The sequence below is a fragment of the Dasypus novemcinctus genome, chromosome 5 (genome assembly GCF_030445035.2).
Source record: "Dasypus novemcinctus isolate mDasNov1 chromosome 5, mDasNov1.1.hap2, whole genome shotgun sequence".
Classification (NCBI taxonomy): Eukaryota; Metazoa; Chordata; class Mammalia; order Cingulata; family Dasypodidae; genus Dasypus; species Dasypus novemcinctus.
The window spans coordinates 7,482,138-7,498,682 of NC_080677.1; the positions used below are offsets into that span (position 1 = coordinate 7,482,138).

Here is a 16,545-nt window from a genome sequence, read left to right on the forward strand (position 1 = left end):
CCAGAATTCCAATCAAATAGCACTTAATAGATGAGGCACGTGTAAGCACACCATTTGGGAAATATTCGTAAGGTACAATTATGATTCAGCTGTACTAGAGAGCAGACCCACACACTGGCTGGGTGGTTGACCTGGATTATTTGTGAAGAACTGAGATGCCGTAATTCTTTTTGATTGTTTTCAAAACTTGGAAAGCAAGATGTTTGGGCAGGTATAGAATATCAGCTAAACCAAATATGAGGACCTCCTTCCAAACATTTCACATCTGTAATGAAGGCTTTCTACTGTATAATTGCAACATGATAACTGTGAATTTCCAAAAACCTGTATCACTGGAAGTTATTTACTTTAAAACTCACACTCTTACCTGCCTCTTGCCCTTCTAGGAATGTAATGAAAAATACTCCTTGTCCAAATGCGGTTGTCGAGAGGAAGCACTGCTCGTGGAGTAACAGAGGGAAGAAAGAGAGAAACAAAAGAGCACATTAGTGCTCGGCTGGCACCACAGCAAATCCGCAATAATAAATTCAAATAGAGAAACCACAATGCCTTCCGCACCCAGCAAAGGCAAACTGCTGCTTCAGGCAGTGATTTAAATATCTGAACCTGAAAAGACTCAACAGAATGTCAGCCCATTATGAAAAGCGTGATAACAAGCTACTTTTTAATGTTAAAAGGAATTATTTCTCTTTACTGCAATATTTGAAGTGTCATAAATCCAAAGTACTATATACAGAAATGTGTAACACTGAACAGTGGAAAATGGAATCCAGCAATTTATTATTTTTATTATTAAGGGTATGCCCCAGAGCACCCTGCAGGTAAGTTGATAGAATACATACACTGTTTTAAACTAGAAAGACAGTCTACCAAGGGAATATATTTTATTTCCAGTGGAGAAGTCCTACGTTAGGGGGAAAAAAAGTCTGCTGTGTTTAAAAATGTAACAGAGTTAGCTTTTTTATTTGCTAGAAAATATTTGGCTATGTAAAAAGGAACTCAGACTTTGCATGTATTGAACCCTTAAATACAAGAATTAAAGTGAAAGCAAAAGTAACAGCATTTGAAACTTAAGTCAGTATGCTAATGTTTTTTTTCCTGATATGTATGTAGGGGAAGGGCACTTATGTTCCAGTGTTTTGTTTGTTTGTTTGGTCTCAATTATTCTGAAAACACCTACTTAACACTAACTCGAAATGATTGCTTATGAAGCTGCAGAGATATGATGTATGCTAATCAAAACTGATAAGCACATGACAATGCGCAAGATATTGATGAAATATGACCAGTTTGTCATTCTACATGCAAATACAGGTTGGATGGGTATGGCTAGTAGAAACCAGGGAGGGGGGACTGAATGGTTTACTGAGTTTGAAGAAAAATAATTTGGCTTTTACAGAACATATCTACTCTAGGGCCCTAAGTACTAGGAAGGCAGCTACTTCCCAGGGAGAGAGATCACCTTAGCGAGCACGAGTGCTGTGCCAGACGAAGCGACTTCTAAAGGCCTTCAATTATCCCTCAACAACCCGTGATTCTCAGTCTACTTGGCGCCTCCCAGTGTGTCCATTAGTGCATCCAGTAACACCTGTCAACAGGCTGCAGTTTGAGGAACCTGCCTGGCCTCCTGGACCCTAATGTGGGTGCTGGCAGTGAAGACACCGGCTCCATGCATCAGACCATTTTTAACAGTGATTTGTTTAACCTTTCTTCATTTATTGACTCTCACTATGCCACACGTTGAGCTGATCAGGCAACAGTTATAGAAGAATAAGTAATATAAGTGTCTGCCCCCCACATATTTTATATTACAGACCTGAAAGCATCCTAATCCTTTTTCAGGAGGTACTTTTTAAATAGATGAGCAACCGACATTGCTAAAGGAGAGATCTTTCTACTTAATGTGATGTGATTCATGATGCTTCAAGAAAAAAAATGCTTATTTTTACTTCTAAAATAGTTTCAGAACCCTATTTCTTTCCATGCATGAAGCAAAGAGAAACTAAAGTCATCGCTTCCTTTAGGAGGCTGCTGATTTCCCAGAGTCTTCAGAGAAGAGTTCCTCAGTTACATGAAAAATAGCAATTCTTAATGGGCTGCCACCCAGCCAAACCACTGCAATTTCAATGAACTATAACTGCAAGGTTTGCATCTGTGTGCAGAATAAAGAAACAATAGCTATCAGAAGGCCCGTGGATAACTGCAAATGATAAATTGAAACGCTGAGGGTGGTGGTTTTATTTTGCCGGGTGGCAGCACCGTTTGACTTTGTATTTTTACAACCCAACTCACCAGAAATGTCTGAATGGCAAAACTTAATTGGTTGTGTAAAACCAACAGAACTATGTAGGGCAGAAAGCTGATCATATATGCCAGGCTGGTACAAAGGGCAGCTGTATTCGCTCGGCCGAAAAAGGCACTCAGGAAGTAACTCATCATGACCACCGACACCCCAAAGTCCAAGAGGAAGAGGAAAACAATGAAGGCGTTGCTGTGCGTGAAGATGCCGCTCGTTTTCAGGACGGTGGCCAGGGCGGCGCTGCTGACAGTCAGCATAGCCATGTTCTCCAGAAACCAGGCCAAGAAGTGAGTGGTTGGGTGCACTCCCATCATCCGCACGTACTGTCAAAAAAAGGCAAACCCATGATATTACAGCAAGGGGTACTCGAGAAAGCCCAGAGCAGACCACTGGAAAGAGAACTACCAGCCCTTGATCCTTCCACCCTGTGGTCAGCTTGGAAATTCAGGCTTGCCAATTACCCACTCAGAGAACAGCATCGTGCTGGGAACCTCCTGGCATATGGTATTTAATTTTTATGAACACCTAACTACAACGTAGGTGCTGAGCCTAGAAGTGACAACAATGTGGGCTTGTACTGCTGAAAACCAGCGAAGCAGACCTTGAGCTCAGGCCTGGTCCACGGCAGTCTCATTGTGTTTTCTTGCTGAATTAGATTTTAATTTTTGTAGTTGGATTTTCATTTTATTTATACTGGTTTTGTTGAATAAGAAGAAAGAGAAAATGAAGGGGTAAAGTAGTAGTCCTTAAGTATTTCAGACTGGTGGGGAAGGGAGGATCATGCATACGTTTTAGAACATGTTTTGCAAAATGTTGAGTTTGAGGTAAAAAATAAAATAAAAGAAAGAAACTCACCCACTAAACCTGTAAGTTTTGCATTGATAACATCCTGCTATCTGTGATTGGGGGCCTGATGTCTTGTGAAATGAGAACAGTTATGCCTGTTTCCTCACTCTGTGATGCCCAGCTGGCTAGTTCTAACAGGAGAGCCCTGCATAGCTAATACTCAATCACCAGGCCCCTATCCTCAGAGGCTAAACTGGCTTGGGGAAGATACAGAAATTCAAGTCCAAATTGGTTGTTAATGCAAAAGGTAAAGAACAGGCAAAACAATAATGAAAAGTCCATGCAAGTCTTGTAAAATTGGATTAAAGTACAATTTTTAAATTACCACATAATTTCTTCATTTTATTAAATGCATGGAATGAGAGTTAAATATGTAAATCATGTGCACCTATTGTTTCATGTATGCCTCTTCTGCAGGGATAAATGGTGAGTCAGTTCTTTCCCAAATTATTTTACAAACTTATTCTTAAAAGAAGTTTTGAGAGTTTCCATTTTTGATGATATGACAGCAAAATAGCAAGGCTTAACAAGAAAATAGGCAGCGGACTTGGCCCAGTGGTTAGGGCGTCTGCCTACCACATGGGAGGTCCGCGGTTCAAACCCCGGGCCTCCTTGACCAGTGTGGAGCTGGTCCATGTGCAGTGCTGATGCACGCAAGGAGTGCCGTGCCACGCAGGGGTGGCCCCCGCGTAGGGGAGCCCCACACGCAAGGAGTGCGCCCCGTAAGGAGAGCCGCCCAGCGGGAAAGAAAGTACAGCCTGCCCAGGAATGGCGCCCCACACAAGGAGAGCTGACACAGCAAGATGACGCAACCAAAAGAAACACAGATTCCCGTGCCGCTGACAACAACAGAAGTGGACAAAGAAGACACAGCAAATAGACACAGAGAACAGACAACCGGGGGGGGGGGATGGGGAGAGAAATAAATAAATAAATAAACCTTTAAAAAAACAAGCAAACAAGAAAATAACCTAACCATCAATTATGGTATAAGACCAGGCTCCTGTTTCTCTGGATTTTATAATGATGATTACTTAAAAAGCAACCTTGGTTTCACTCCTTGACTCTAGTGTTTCTGTCCTCAGTTTTCATTCATCTCAACAAGAAGTATCTGTTAAACTCTAGCAGGGCTTCGGATTCAAGTTAAAATGATTTTCCTGGGATAGGAACTCAGCAAGACCAAATGCCAGAACCCAAGCAGAGGGGAAAGAAGGCAAAACAGGGAGGTATCAGTCAATCTTGGGACAGAATTCATTTCCAAGTTCCCAGTCTGCCCTCTGCATTTTGCAGGCACACTTGCAGGCCACTTACCTCTTCGATCTGGATCTCCCGCTCATACACCAGCTTTCGGACCATGCTGGCCACAGACACCATCCAAGTCAGCATCATTATAAGTGGGAAAAAGAATCCCACATTGTTCAAGAATCTGTAAGGGTATAGTTTCTGTCAGTATCCAAGGGCAAGCCAAGTGATTCTCCTCATGGGTGCACTCATGATAAAGACTGTGGCTGTATATGCTTTTTAACATTTTTCTTACAAGTCACAAAGCACTTTCAGGAACAATACCTCATTTGGCCCATTGCTCAGTAGATGAGCAAGCTGGTAAAGGAACCACAACTGTTTCAAAGCCTTTGAGGAGTCCTAGCCCCACCCAAACCTTCTCTGGCACCTGTCCTAGGAAGAAACAGGTAGGAAAAGGGAAATGGATAATTAACTCATGACAAGTCCCCCAATCTTCCATCAATGATATCAATCAACTATCTATAGTAATCTATAAACTCTCTGGAAATATGGCAAATAAAGGTCTCCATTTCTATTTCCCCCATTTTCCATTTTCAACCCACTCTTGCAGGGCTTGTTTCCAACACACACCTGAAAAGATTTTGATGTAAGATGTCAGTGACATTCACATTCCTGAACTCAATGGGAATTCTCCAGTCCTCGTATTTCTTGACTTCTTAGCTATGCTTGACAAGAAAGACTGTTCCTATGTCCACTCTCTTGGCTTCCACCAACTGCTCTGGTGACTTCTCAGTTTTCCCCACTAGTGACTTTTCATTTGCCCATCCGCTCACTCTGAACATTCTCAAAGATCATATTTACAGATAGATTCACACCTACGGGATGGGGTGTTGGGGCTTGAATGTGTCTTTGTAGGAGGCAGAATGAAATCTGTAACAGGGATATTCTGGTTTTGTTTTCTTTTTTCTAAACATGCAGGGAAGGTAGAAATCCACGAACAGGAAGTGTCATAAATTGTATCCACTTGTAAATCCAAACAAATGATTGTGTGTTCTTGCAAAGTAACAGGAAGTATCAACTGCCCACAGAGATAAAGCTTCAACAGCCAATAAAGTTGAGAACAACTAATAGTAAGTTTATTTGGGGGATTGACAAAGTTTGTCTCTCTGTTCTTCAATTTCTCTTTCTCAGTTAATGGCAGTGGATATGATAACTCTAACAGCAACTTAAATCGATAAATCACCAAATGAGTCTAATGCACAAATATCATCTGAGAATTGACTCTAAGCTACTCCCTCAGAAATTACACTAGGTCAGAATTCTGTGCTGGGGACCTGGGACTCTGATATGCATGTGTGTCCTATGGACTCCTTGTATCTTTGTAAAGGGGCAAGTCAGGAGACCCCTGGAATGATATAAACTCAATTCTGGATGCCTTATTTTCTGAACTTCTGTGAAAATTACCATACAATGGGTTGCCTTACTCACCAAGAATTTATTGTCTCATGGTTATGGGGGCTGGAAAAACTGCTTTCTCCTGGGGTCAGGAGCAGTTTGGTGGGCAGGCAATCCTTGGAATTCCTTGACTGTCCTGTCATTTTTACTAAGGTTCTATCTTCTGGCTCCTGTTCATGGCTTTCTTTTTATAAAGTTACAATAACAGGATTAAGACTCATCCCAGTTCAGTTGGCCACATTTTAACTAAGATAACATCTTAAAGACGTCCTGTTTGCAATAGGTTCACACCAACAGGAATGTGGGTTAAGATTAAGAGCATGGTTTGTCTGGGGTACATAATTTCCTCTGGAATTCTTGGGGGGAGCTATCCATGGTCCTAAAGAATGCCTAGACGGTTCACATAACTGACAGAGACCATTTGGTAGAAAATGAATCAAATGAGAAATTGGAGATGGGAATTTACAATACATTGCTATGTAACTCAGCATTTTCCTTATCTCCTTATAGAAACCAGTCAAAAATCAACCCAAGAAAGGAAAAAAAACATGCATTCCAAGTTTTAGAAATGTTTAGGAAAGATTTCCACATATTTTAAAGGGCCGCTAAAAGAAATCAAGTTCATGGAGGAGTTACACAAGGAAATAGGTAACAGTGATTTCAGTAGCAAAAATATAGCATCTATAGCCATCAGTGCCATCAAAAGCACAACTTCTAAAAGGTTAAGGGCATACTTCCTGGGGCAAAACATATATCCCTTGTATATAATAGCATGTGTTAAGTGGGTGTCTGGCTGAATGGTACGCAGGGTAGTGTCAGGTACCTACCCCTGTTTCCAATTTCCAGGACAGAAGAGGAAGGGATAAATGATGAATGTGCACATTTACAGAAAGTACTTTCTTTGTAGCAATGGAAAAGACTCTTTGAACTATAGCCATTGACATCACTTGGCACTCACAACCAACAGAACCATCTTGCAAATAACTGGTCAGGAATGCAAAATTCATTTAAATATGAGTTTTTAAAAAAGCCTAACACAAAGCCTATACAAGCAATAAAAGAGGTCGAAGAGATGTGCAACTGTTAAAAAATGAAGAAAACACATCCCATTAAAAGGTATAGATAAAAATTTTAAACAACCTTTTTTTGCCATTAGTTAAAAATATGTATTTAATAAGGCAATCACTACTATAAGAAACACAAAATAGCAGAAATGTTATAACTTGGTAATGAGATGGAAAGGCAGTAAAAAGAGGTGAAATGTGAACTGGAATGACTCAGAAAAAATAACAACCATCAGAGAAATGAGGATAAAATTACAAGAAGCACAGGGCAAATTGTTACTGCACAAAATTCATTAAAGGACATAGAAAACAGATAGGAGAAATGCAACTAAACAAAATAGAAATAAAGAAATTGCTTAAAAGAACTAGAGAACAATTGATAAAGAATAGGGAAAATATGCATACTTGGAGTGTCTTCAGGGCAAAAAAGCAAAGTTTTGAAAAATAATAAATTCTGTAAAGTTGTAATGCTTTAATAGAGGAAAACTTAAATATACATATAGAAAGGACTCCTCTTTTTCCACGGAAAATTTACCTAAAATGGTCAACAATGAAATACATCCTTGTAAATTATTGAACTTTCAAGTTACTGCCAGCCTGTCAAAATTATCATTTTATAAAAGAGCGAAAAATCAAGGTTGTCTCAGATTTCTGCATGATAACAGTCAGGCCAGAAGATAAAAGAGATATTCCCACAGATTGCTTAAGGAAAGAGCCAGCCAAGGATTTCATACCCAATAAATCTGTCTTTCAAAAATTAATACTACAGGCACAGAATTTTTAAGTAGTTAGTTAAGAATTCAGGTTATGTTATCTCATGAGATCATCTTAAGGAAAATATTAGAAGATCAATTTAAAGGATGACTTAAAATTACAGTGAAATAGTAAGCAATGAATATATTTTCCAGTAAAAGTAAGACTAAATAAAAAATGAAAATTAAACTGACAAGACAAATTGGAAATGTTATATTTCCTGAAATGTAGAAATGATATAGCAAACAAATACTGGAAAGATAAGGGGAAATGAGTAAGAGGGAAGAGTAGGTTGGTGAATGCCAAAAATAAAAGCTGCTTTTTTAACACTGACAAATGTAAAAAATAAGTATAGGGAGCAGATGTGGCTCAAGCGGTTTAGTGCCTGCTTGCCACATGGGAGGCCTTGGGTTTGGTTTCTGGTGTCTCCTAAAAACGAAAACAAAAATAAACAAACAAATGAAAAAACCAACTCAGGGAGATCATGTGGCTCAGTGATTGAGTATTGGTTTTCCAGCAATACAAAAGAAGTGGGCTGATAATATCAATTTAATTTGGGTGATGGATAAGTGAAACAAATGAAAGTAGAAGAGAATATACATTAATTTTTATTGCTCATGGTAGAAAGTCAATAAAGTTTACATAAAGTTACAATTATAAAGTAACCACTAAGACAACAATAAAACATTACTATTGTTTGAATCATTACTATTATTTGAAAAACAAAACTATAAGGATACTAAAAAGTAAGACAGAACTAAGCTCTTCCATACTTTTAAAGTGCTACCTTCATCTACATAAAGAAACTATATGATGCATACAGACACACACCTAAAATAAAATGCTTCAGAAAAGTTTAAAATAAAAGGATAGGCAAAGGTATGTCAAGCAAAAGGAAAGAAACAAAATCAAAGAAACAAAATAAGGAAGGAAAAAAGGAAAAGAGTTCACCATTTTAATGTAATATAGATAGGATTATGTTCACAAAGCATTAAATAATATCCAGAACACAAAAATTCATAACTATGCACCAAGTAAAATAGCATCTACATTCAAAAGGCAAGCAACACAAAAAAAAGAGGCAGTAATAACCAAATATAAGGACACGACAATTTCTCTGTCTTAATCTATGACAAATCAAGAAGTCAAAAATTAAAGCTACTTAAATAATAAAATTGATATAAATAAAATTCTTTACACTAAACTTAGGGAACAATAAATTCTTTAAACCTACCCTTAAAACATTCACAAAATTAGATTTTCTATCCATTGAAAGAAAAAAAAGCCATAAATTCAAAACTGGAAATGATAAAAGATAATATTTTCTGATTGCAATGCAAACATTTGGATATGTCAGTAGAATTTGCCAATTAAGTTTACGGTAAAATTTTGAATTTTGTCAATCTGAAAGTACTTTTAATTTTAATTTCTCTTATAAGTAAACTGAGTAACTTTTCATATGATTAAAATTCATGAAAAATCCCACTTGGAAATTTTAAGTTTTACGTAAATAGCTCATGAGTCTAAGAGAAAGTGGAAATCCATATTACAAGTGTAGCAGTTTGATATGGTTATGAATTCCAAAAACAGATATTGGATTATGTTTGTAATCTGGTTTGTACTTGGGCATGGTTAGGGCTTTGATTGGGCCCCATCCTTAGGGCATTGAGTCCCCACCCTTTGATAGGTGGGGACTCATAGATAAAAGGCATGCAAAGAACAGAGTTGAGGGTTTTTTCATATTGGAGCTTTGATGTTGGAGTTTGATGCTGAAGCCTTAAGCTGGAGCCCCTGGAAGTAAGCACACAGAGGAAAGAGAAGCAAGCCCCAGGAAGAAAGGAATTCTGAAACCAGAGAGAAGCAAGATCCTGGAAGGGAGGAACCCAGGACCTGAACCCTCACAGCCTTCAGTAGCCATCTTGCTCCAACACATGAAAATAGACTTTGTCAGAGAAGTAACTTATGCTTTATGGCCTGGCATCTGTAAGCTCCCACCCAAATAAACACCCTTTATAAAAACCAACCAATTTTTGGTATTTTGCATCAGCACCCCTTTGGCTGACTAATAAACAAGTATCTAAAGAGCAATAAATTTTTAACCACATATCAGACCCTATGGGATATAACTATGGAAGAAAAGCCATAGAGCAATAAAAATAAATGAATTAAACATTGGTTTCAAGTTATAAACAAGGAAAGATAATGCATTGAAGTAAGTAAAAGTAAGGAAGTAGTAAAGATAAAAGCAAGAAAAAAGCAAATAAGTTAAAAAAGATTTTTTTAAAAAGGGGATAAAGTCCAAATCTGAGTATTTAAATAAAAAAAAAATGAAACAAGAAAATTATGAAGCTACAAGTGAATCTCGTAAACTGGGATAAAAAAGGCAGGGTAAAACATGCTAAAAGAGGAATAATCACAGACACAGAGGACATAAAGGAGGAAGAGGTAGAGGGAATGAGAAGGAGAAAATAATTTCATTGTTTTTACTTCAGTTTGTCTCCAGGTTTTAATAATTGAAAAGACTCATATTTAAAGTTGAAGCATTACATGCCTTCACCAATTTCTGCACTAGGAATCAGGTTCTACAGAAGTCATTTGCTTCTCATCTCTTAGGAATAGAGCAGGACTGGGTGACAGATCAGATTTAAGAAATTTCTAGTTCTCTGGCCTTAACATGGCCTTAATATTCCCTGATGTACAAACTTCCTGTAGGCAGGGACTACATCTTTTTTCACTGTCACATATTTAGCAATCACAGTTGCTAAAGACATAGAAGTATCAAATGAATATTTTTCAAATGAAAAAGGCATAGAAACTTTCACTGTAACTCTTAGCAATACATCATGATTTCAAGTATGTCAAATGTGTATCACAAGGACAAAGAATGGAGAAAATAGTTCCAAAACAATAACAATAAAAAAAGAATCATTGCTTTAGAAGAGGAAATTTAGTGTGATTTTTTCTGTTCCTCAAACTCTTGATAATTATGTGTTTACAAAATCTAACATTAAAAAATGAAACATAAAAGCCAAGGATATTGAAGTGACCTCAGAAATAAGGTTGTCCATTCTCCTCCCTTTATCAGGAGAGCATGAATTAAATGAACATGTTTGGATTCTTCTCTCCATTTATCCCTACTCTGGAAGCTAAACAAAGCACTATCACCAAACTTTGTAATTAGGGAATTAAACTCTCTTATTCATTTTGGCCCTTTTAAGAATGTACTCTGATCTTCATAAACATTTATTTCAATTGTTACATCTTTTTCTGAAGGGTGGTAAATCCTTGATTTACATTTTAATAACCTTTTTGTTAATGGTGCTTTATCTGTTCCTTACCTCTATTAGCACCATCAAGTAGGTTCAAAGAAAGTAAATTGATGAGCTATGCAACTACACAGTTGAATCAAAATTGCACATACTAGGAAGAATGGCACAAAGAAATCAGCTTTTGGTTTGTCACCCCAGATGCAGGACTTTGATTCAAGTATAGGGAGGTGGTGAATTTCTAGCCCCCATTTCTCACAACAGACTGACCTCTGCCCACTCCCTGACTTCTACTGTTCTCCAGTCATGCCTTCCCCACTCCTCAACACTCCTCACACCAATAAGCAATCCTTTCTAATCTTGTCAGAACCCAGAACTTGGCCTGGGGCAGTAGTTAAAGGGAAGGAGAAGAGCAGGGCAAAGCTGAGTCCCAATCATTTAGCCTTTTGTTCTCTTGCTTCCTCATTCTCTCCCTTCTAGAAAATGAGTGAGCAAGTTAATTTTGTTCCTGATGCTTGTGGCTTCTCTCTCTTCAATTGCCTTCCTCAACACAACTGGCTGGAATCCATTAAGAGCGTCTCATGATGATGGAGGAGATTGTTGTTATAGGGAAAGGTGAGTGGGATGAGGTGGGTATGGGGGGTATATGGAGACCTCATAATTGTTAATGTAATATTTAAAAAAAAAAAAAGATTTGTGATTTAGATGGAGAAGGGAGGCCCAATGGAATAAGAGGCCATTTACAGCTCAAGTTGAGGCTGTGTGCTCCAACTCAGCTTTTGTCAGTGCAAAAAGAAACAAAACAAAATACAGTACTATAGCTAAGGGATTTAAAATGGAGTAGGGAGGTCATTATGGAGATTATTTTTATGAAAATTTCATCCAGATAACCTCAACTGCCAAAGCAGGCAAGCCTCAAGCAACAACTTTCCTCAAAACCCCAAGGAGGCGGCAGACTTGGCCCAGTGGTTAGGGCGTCCGTCTACCATGCGGGAGGTCCACAGTTCAAACCGCGGGCCTCCTTGACCCGTGTGGAGCTGGCCCATGTGCAGTGCTGATGCGCGCAAGGAGTGCTGTGCCATGCAAGAGTGTCCTGTGCGCAGGGACGCCCCATGCGCAAGGAGTGTGCCCTGTAAGGAGAGCTGCCCAGTGCAAAATAAAGTGAAGCCTGCCCAGGAATGGTGCCGCACACACAGAAAGCTGACACAACAAGATGATGCAACAAAGAGAAACACAGATTCCCATGCCGCTGACAACAACAGAAGTGGACAAAGAAGGTGCAGCAAATAGACACAGAGAACAAACAACCGGGGTCGGGAGGGGAGGGGAGAGAAATAAATAAATAAATAAATAAATTTTAAAAATCTTAAAAAAAAAAAACCAAGGACATCCTTGGACACAGGATACAAGCCACAAGATAAGGAACTCAGCAAACTATCTAACAGGAAGGAGAAGTGAGGCACCCCCAATTTCTACCAGTCACAATTTACATAATCTTCTGCTTTGTCTTCAATAACTCTTGCATTGAAGACCCAAGAGGAACACAGTTCGGGTTGCTACTAGATAGACACCAGGGATACGCATAGGAGAGTGTTCATTTCCCTGTTATCAATAAAGGGGAGATTTGACATTTGTTCTTCCTTTTCCTGTTCCTTGTCTGTGTAACTCACTGAGGAACTCATCAGAGAGAAGAAAGGATGCCCACATGCATGCATACCTCTCTGAATACACCATCCCACAAAACCAGCTTGGTTTTCAGCATCAATATATGGAAGAACTTTCTGGTAGTTAGAACTCCCAGCAATGGAGTGGGCTAATACACGGAATGATCTATCTGCTCACAGCACCTTGCATTATCCCCTGGCAATCTCCAGACTTTTCCCAAGCATGAAGATGGGCTGCGTAAAGCCAGCTAGTGAGGTGGGCAGCTCGGAAATCATCAAACCCATTTATGATGAAGACACTGACATTCAAAAGGGTCAGATAACTAATCCAAGGTCACATGGCCTTGGTCTACCAGCAAGTGGTAATCCTAGAGCCCAAACGCAGTTTTTCAGTCTCAACTCACTCAGAATTCCAAGTCTGAGATTCTAATGGAAGTCCCAGAAGCTTGAAAGAGATTGTATAACTTTAGAAGATAAGACTCACTGCCATCATCCCATATGTCTGAAGAAGCTGACATACTAGAACTCCAATTCAGACTTCTGAATCATTAAATATATATAATCAAAAAGTCCTTCTATATTTTGCTTCTCAAGGCAGAGCAAATGCATGCAGTCAGTTGGGATTAACCCACTCTTGCAACTCCCGTTATAGTCCTTAACCTTTTTTTACACTCCTTATTAAAATGATGAATGCACATTATCTACCATGTTAGACACTGAGTTTCTTAGGCTCAAGAACTGCATATTATTCATCTCTGCATCCCTCATAGCACCAAGAAGAAAGCATGTGATACAGTGGACATGAAAAAATGCTTATGGAATGGATGAATGAGGAATAAATACACAAGTGAGCAAAGGTGCTGAAATGATTATGCAGAGGCAAAACACACAGGGTGTTTCTAAATGAGGGCACTTTGCAATTGGGGACTATTCTTCATTGCACAAAACTGACTCGTTTATTACAAGACAGTTAGCATCTGTGGACCCTGGCCACTAAACAAACATCCCCCATTGTGACAATTAAAGCACCCCCACTCCCATTTTAAACATCCATATACCACCCTTCCCCCCCAGCTGAAGAACCAATGCTGAAATATGAGATCTGATTAGGGTATAAGAGAAGCATTCCTGATTTCCAAATTCAGTGGGTGAAATGACAACTGAATGGCCAACGCCATAGTCATGTCCTGCACACAATGGTTAAAAGTAGTCATTAACAGTTCATTGAGGAGGGAAGGGTATTAAGATCCTGGGAAACTTCACAGGAAAAATCTCAGCCTATCCCAGACTCAATTTCTTCCCCTGTACTTACCTTATCAAGGGCTAAATGAAATGAAATATCTTCTTAGAGGCTAAATGAGACAATTGTTTGAAAACATGATGCCATTTTTAGATAGCATTATTATTGCTTTATTGCTGCTTTTGGAGGGAGAAAAAGCATGGAGAAACCAGCTAAATGGCTACCTAAGTTTTTAACAAATCGTCATCCTCCTCTACCAGCCAGGAATATGGGTCCATAAGAACTTTGTGGAGTACAAGGAAGTGAAGAATTTTAAAGTTGGAAAACTTAATGAATACATTTCTTCTGCCTCACTACTACTCACTAATTATAAGAGAGAGGTGTTTAATAAGGTAAATCCCCAGGAAAATAAAGAAATAGAAGAGTCTAAAATGAGAGTTCTTCTCCCTGAGCTACCACGGATCAAGTTGTTTTGTGACAGCAGGAATTCAATATTTCAAGCATGAATCCCTGTCAAGTCTTCACTCGGAACTTCTCCCAAGACAAATCAAAGTCCAGATGCAATGACATCAGGAAACCATCAATCAGCCAGACCCAACAAGCTTATTTTCTCTGTCACTTGGACCCGACCTGTGTTTCATACTGAACTATGAATCAAAGAGAGTATAAAAGCAGTGAAGGAAATACGAGGAGCCCCTCCAAAAAAAAAAAAGATTCTGTTTGCCTATAAAACAATTTCGGAGTATTGTTGTGTTTTTCATTTTCTGAAACTTTTTTATTAAGTTGCCTTACTCTTTGAAGCAATATATTAACATTTGAAATTCTTTATACTCATGAAGTACAATACAGTTTCAATCATAAAAATGTCCCTATGATAATTTCCAATGAATCACTGGATTGAAAGAAACATTAAATTTCATATAATCCTGTTCCCTAACCAACTCTGCAGACTTAAAATAACATTTCCCAAGGCATGGTCCTCAAAACTTTAATGCCATTTGCTGTTCACAAGCTCACAGATACTATATGAAAAAAAAAAAAAAAAAAGAAAAACAAATAGATATATACTCAAAGAAGATGGGAAATGCTTAGTTAAGTAAAGTTAAACAAGTTTTGTTACTCTAGACACATTGCCATTTTCCTACCCCTAGTTGGTCCCTCTACTTATAAAAAGTTGTCTTTTCCTCCTTACCCAACTGCACTGCTTCCTCTTTTTTTTAGACACTAACAGAACAGTATTTCCCTCTTACTGGATTATTTCCATTTGCATCTGCTTTAGTTTCCCAGCTGCTAAAACAAATGACATACAATGGGTTGGCTTAAACAACAGGACTTTATCAGCTTCACAGTTTAAGGGTAGGAGAAGTTTAAAGTCGAGGTGTCAGCAAGGCAATGCTTTCTCCCTGCAGATCTCTTCAAGGTGTTGCTTCAGTGAAGGTGTGGCCCCAGTTAATCAGGTTGGGCTTTAACCTGAATTAGTGAAGTCCTTTGCAAGGAGAATGAAATTCAGAGAATGAGCCCTGGCGGGATCTACAATGTCCCATAATTGTCCGTGAAGCACCACCCAGGACATCTCCTCCTCACAAAAACGCCTCCACATCTCATCTCTTCCTCCCAATCCCTACCCCCAGCAGCCACCATGGCCACTTTCTCCACACCAATGCCACATTTTCTTCGATTACTAATCACAATAGTTCATGAATAAAATATCAGTAAGTCCACTCTAATCCATACTCTATTCCTCCATCCTGTGGACCTTAGAATGGTTGTGTCCACTCCACATCTATATCAAGAGGGGGCTAAGATTCCACATGGATGCTGGATGCAATTCTGCTTTCAGCTGTAGGCACTCTTGGCTTCCTGGTGTGATGGTTGACCTTCTTCACCTCCATGTTAGCTGATAGGGTAAGTCCCATAAACCAGGGTGTAGGAGTTGCAAGTCTGTTGAGGCTCAGGGCCTGGCTATCACATGGTCAGTCCTGAGATTCAGGTCCCCTGGGTATATATTAAACCCCAGCACCAACTACAGAAGAGACTTGTGGACAAAGATCTCATCTGAATCCAGCTCCATCACACAGAAACACAAACTCCAAAATAGGGCCAACTGACATGGCACTGAACTCCATTTGCCATGACCATAGAACCTGTGTGTCTCTGTAGCCCTCAGAAGAACCAATACGTAGGGTTGTATCTACTTTATCTGTCTCTGGGACTCTGATCAGGTGTGCATAAGGGCAACCCCTCTGATAACCTCCTGGCTCTTTTTGGAGACTCATAGCGAAATAAACTCATTTGTCCTTTCCATTTCCCCCTTTTATTCAGGTCAAAAAGCATTTTTAACTCCTGGTATTATATGTAGACTGAGATATTCTGCTGGTCCAAGTTGACCCTTTTATTTAAGGTCATTTTCTAGTTACATCATCGGCTGGCACTTTATAGTAATCTCTCAGCGCCAGAGAGCCTCATCCCCGGGAGTCATGTCCCATGCTGGGGGGAAGGCAACACATTTACATGCTGAGTTTGGCTTCGAGACTGGCCACATGTGAGCAAATGGAGGCTCTCAGAAGGTAACTCTTAGGCACCCTGCAGCTCTAGTCCTTGTTCTTATTTCAGGTGCACAAGCTCACAAGCATAGTCATTAGTATCGAGGGCTCATTGTTGGACATTCTTTCTTTTTTGGTCTTTGCCGTTGCACCTGGGGGATTGTTGCTGTTCC

General features: G+C 39.2%; 1 protein-coding gene across 1 annotated transcript in view; it reads right to left on the reverse strand.

Annotated features, from left to right (window-relative positions):
• Positions 1-16,545, reverse strand: part of ABCA13 (ATP binding cassette subfamily A member 13) — a 345,366-nt gene that overhangs the window by 244,673 nt on the left and 84,148 nt on the right. Inside the window, exons 16-18 of the mRNA XM_071215039.1 lie at positions 4,457-4,571; positions 2,293-2,622; positions 368-437 (exon numbers count right to left, since the gene is read on the reverse strand). Of these exons, the coding sequence (XP_071071140.1) occupies positions 368-437; positions 2,293-2,622; positions 4,457-4,571 (515 nt within the window). The remainder of the gene's footprint in view (positions 1-367; positions 438-2,292; positions 2,623-4,456; positions 4,572-16,545) is intronic.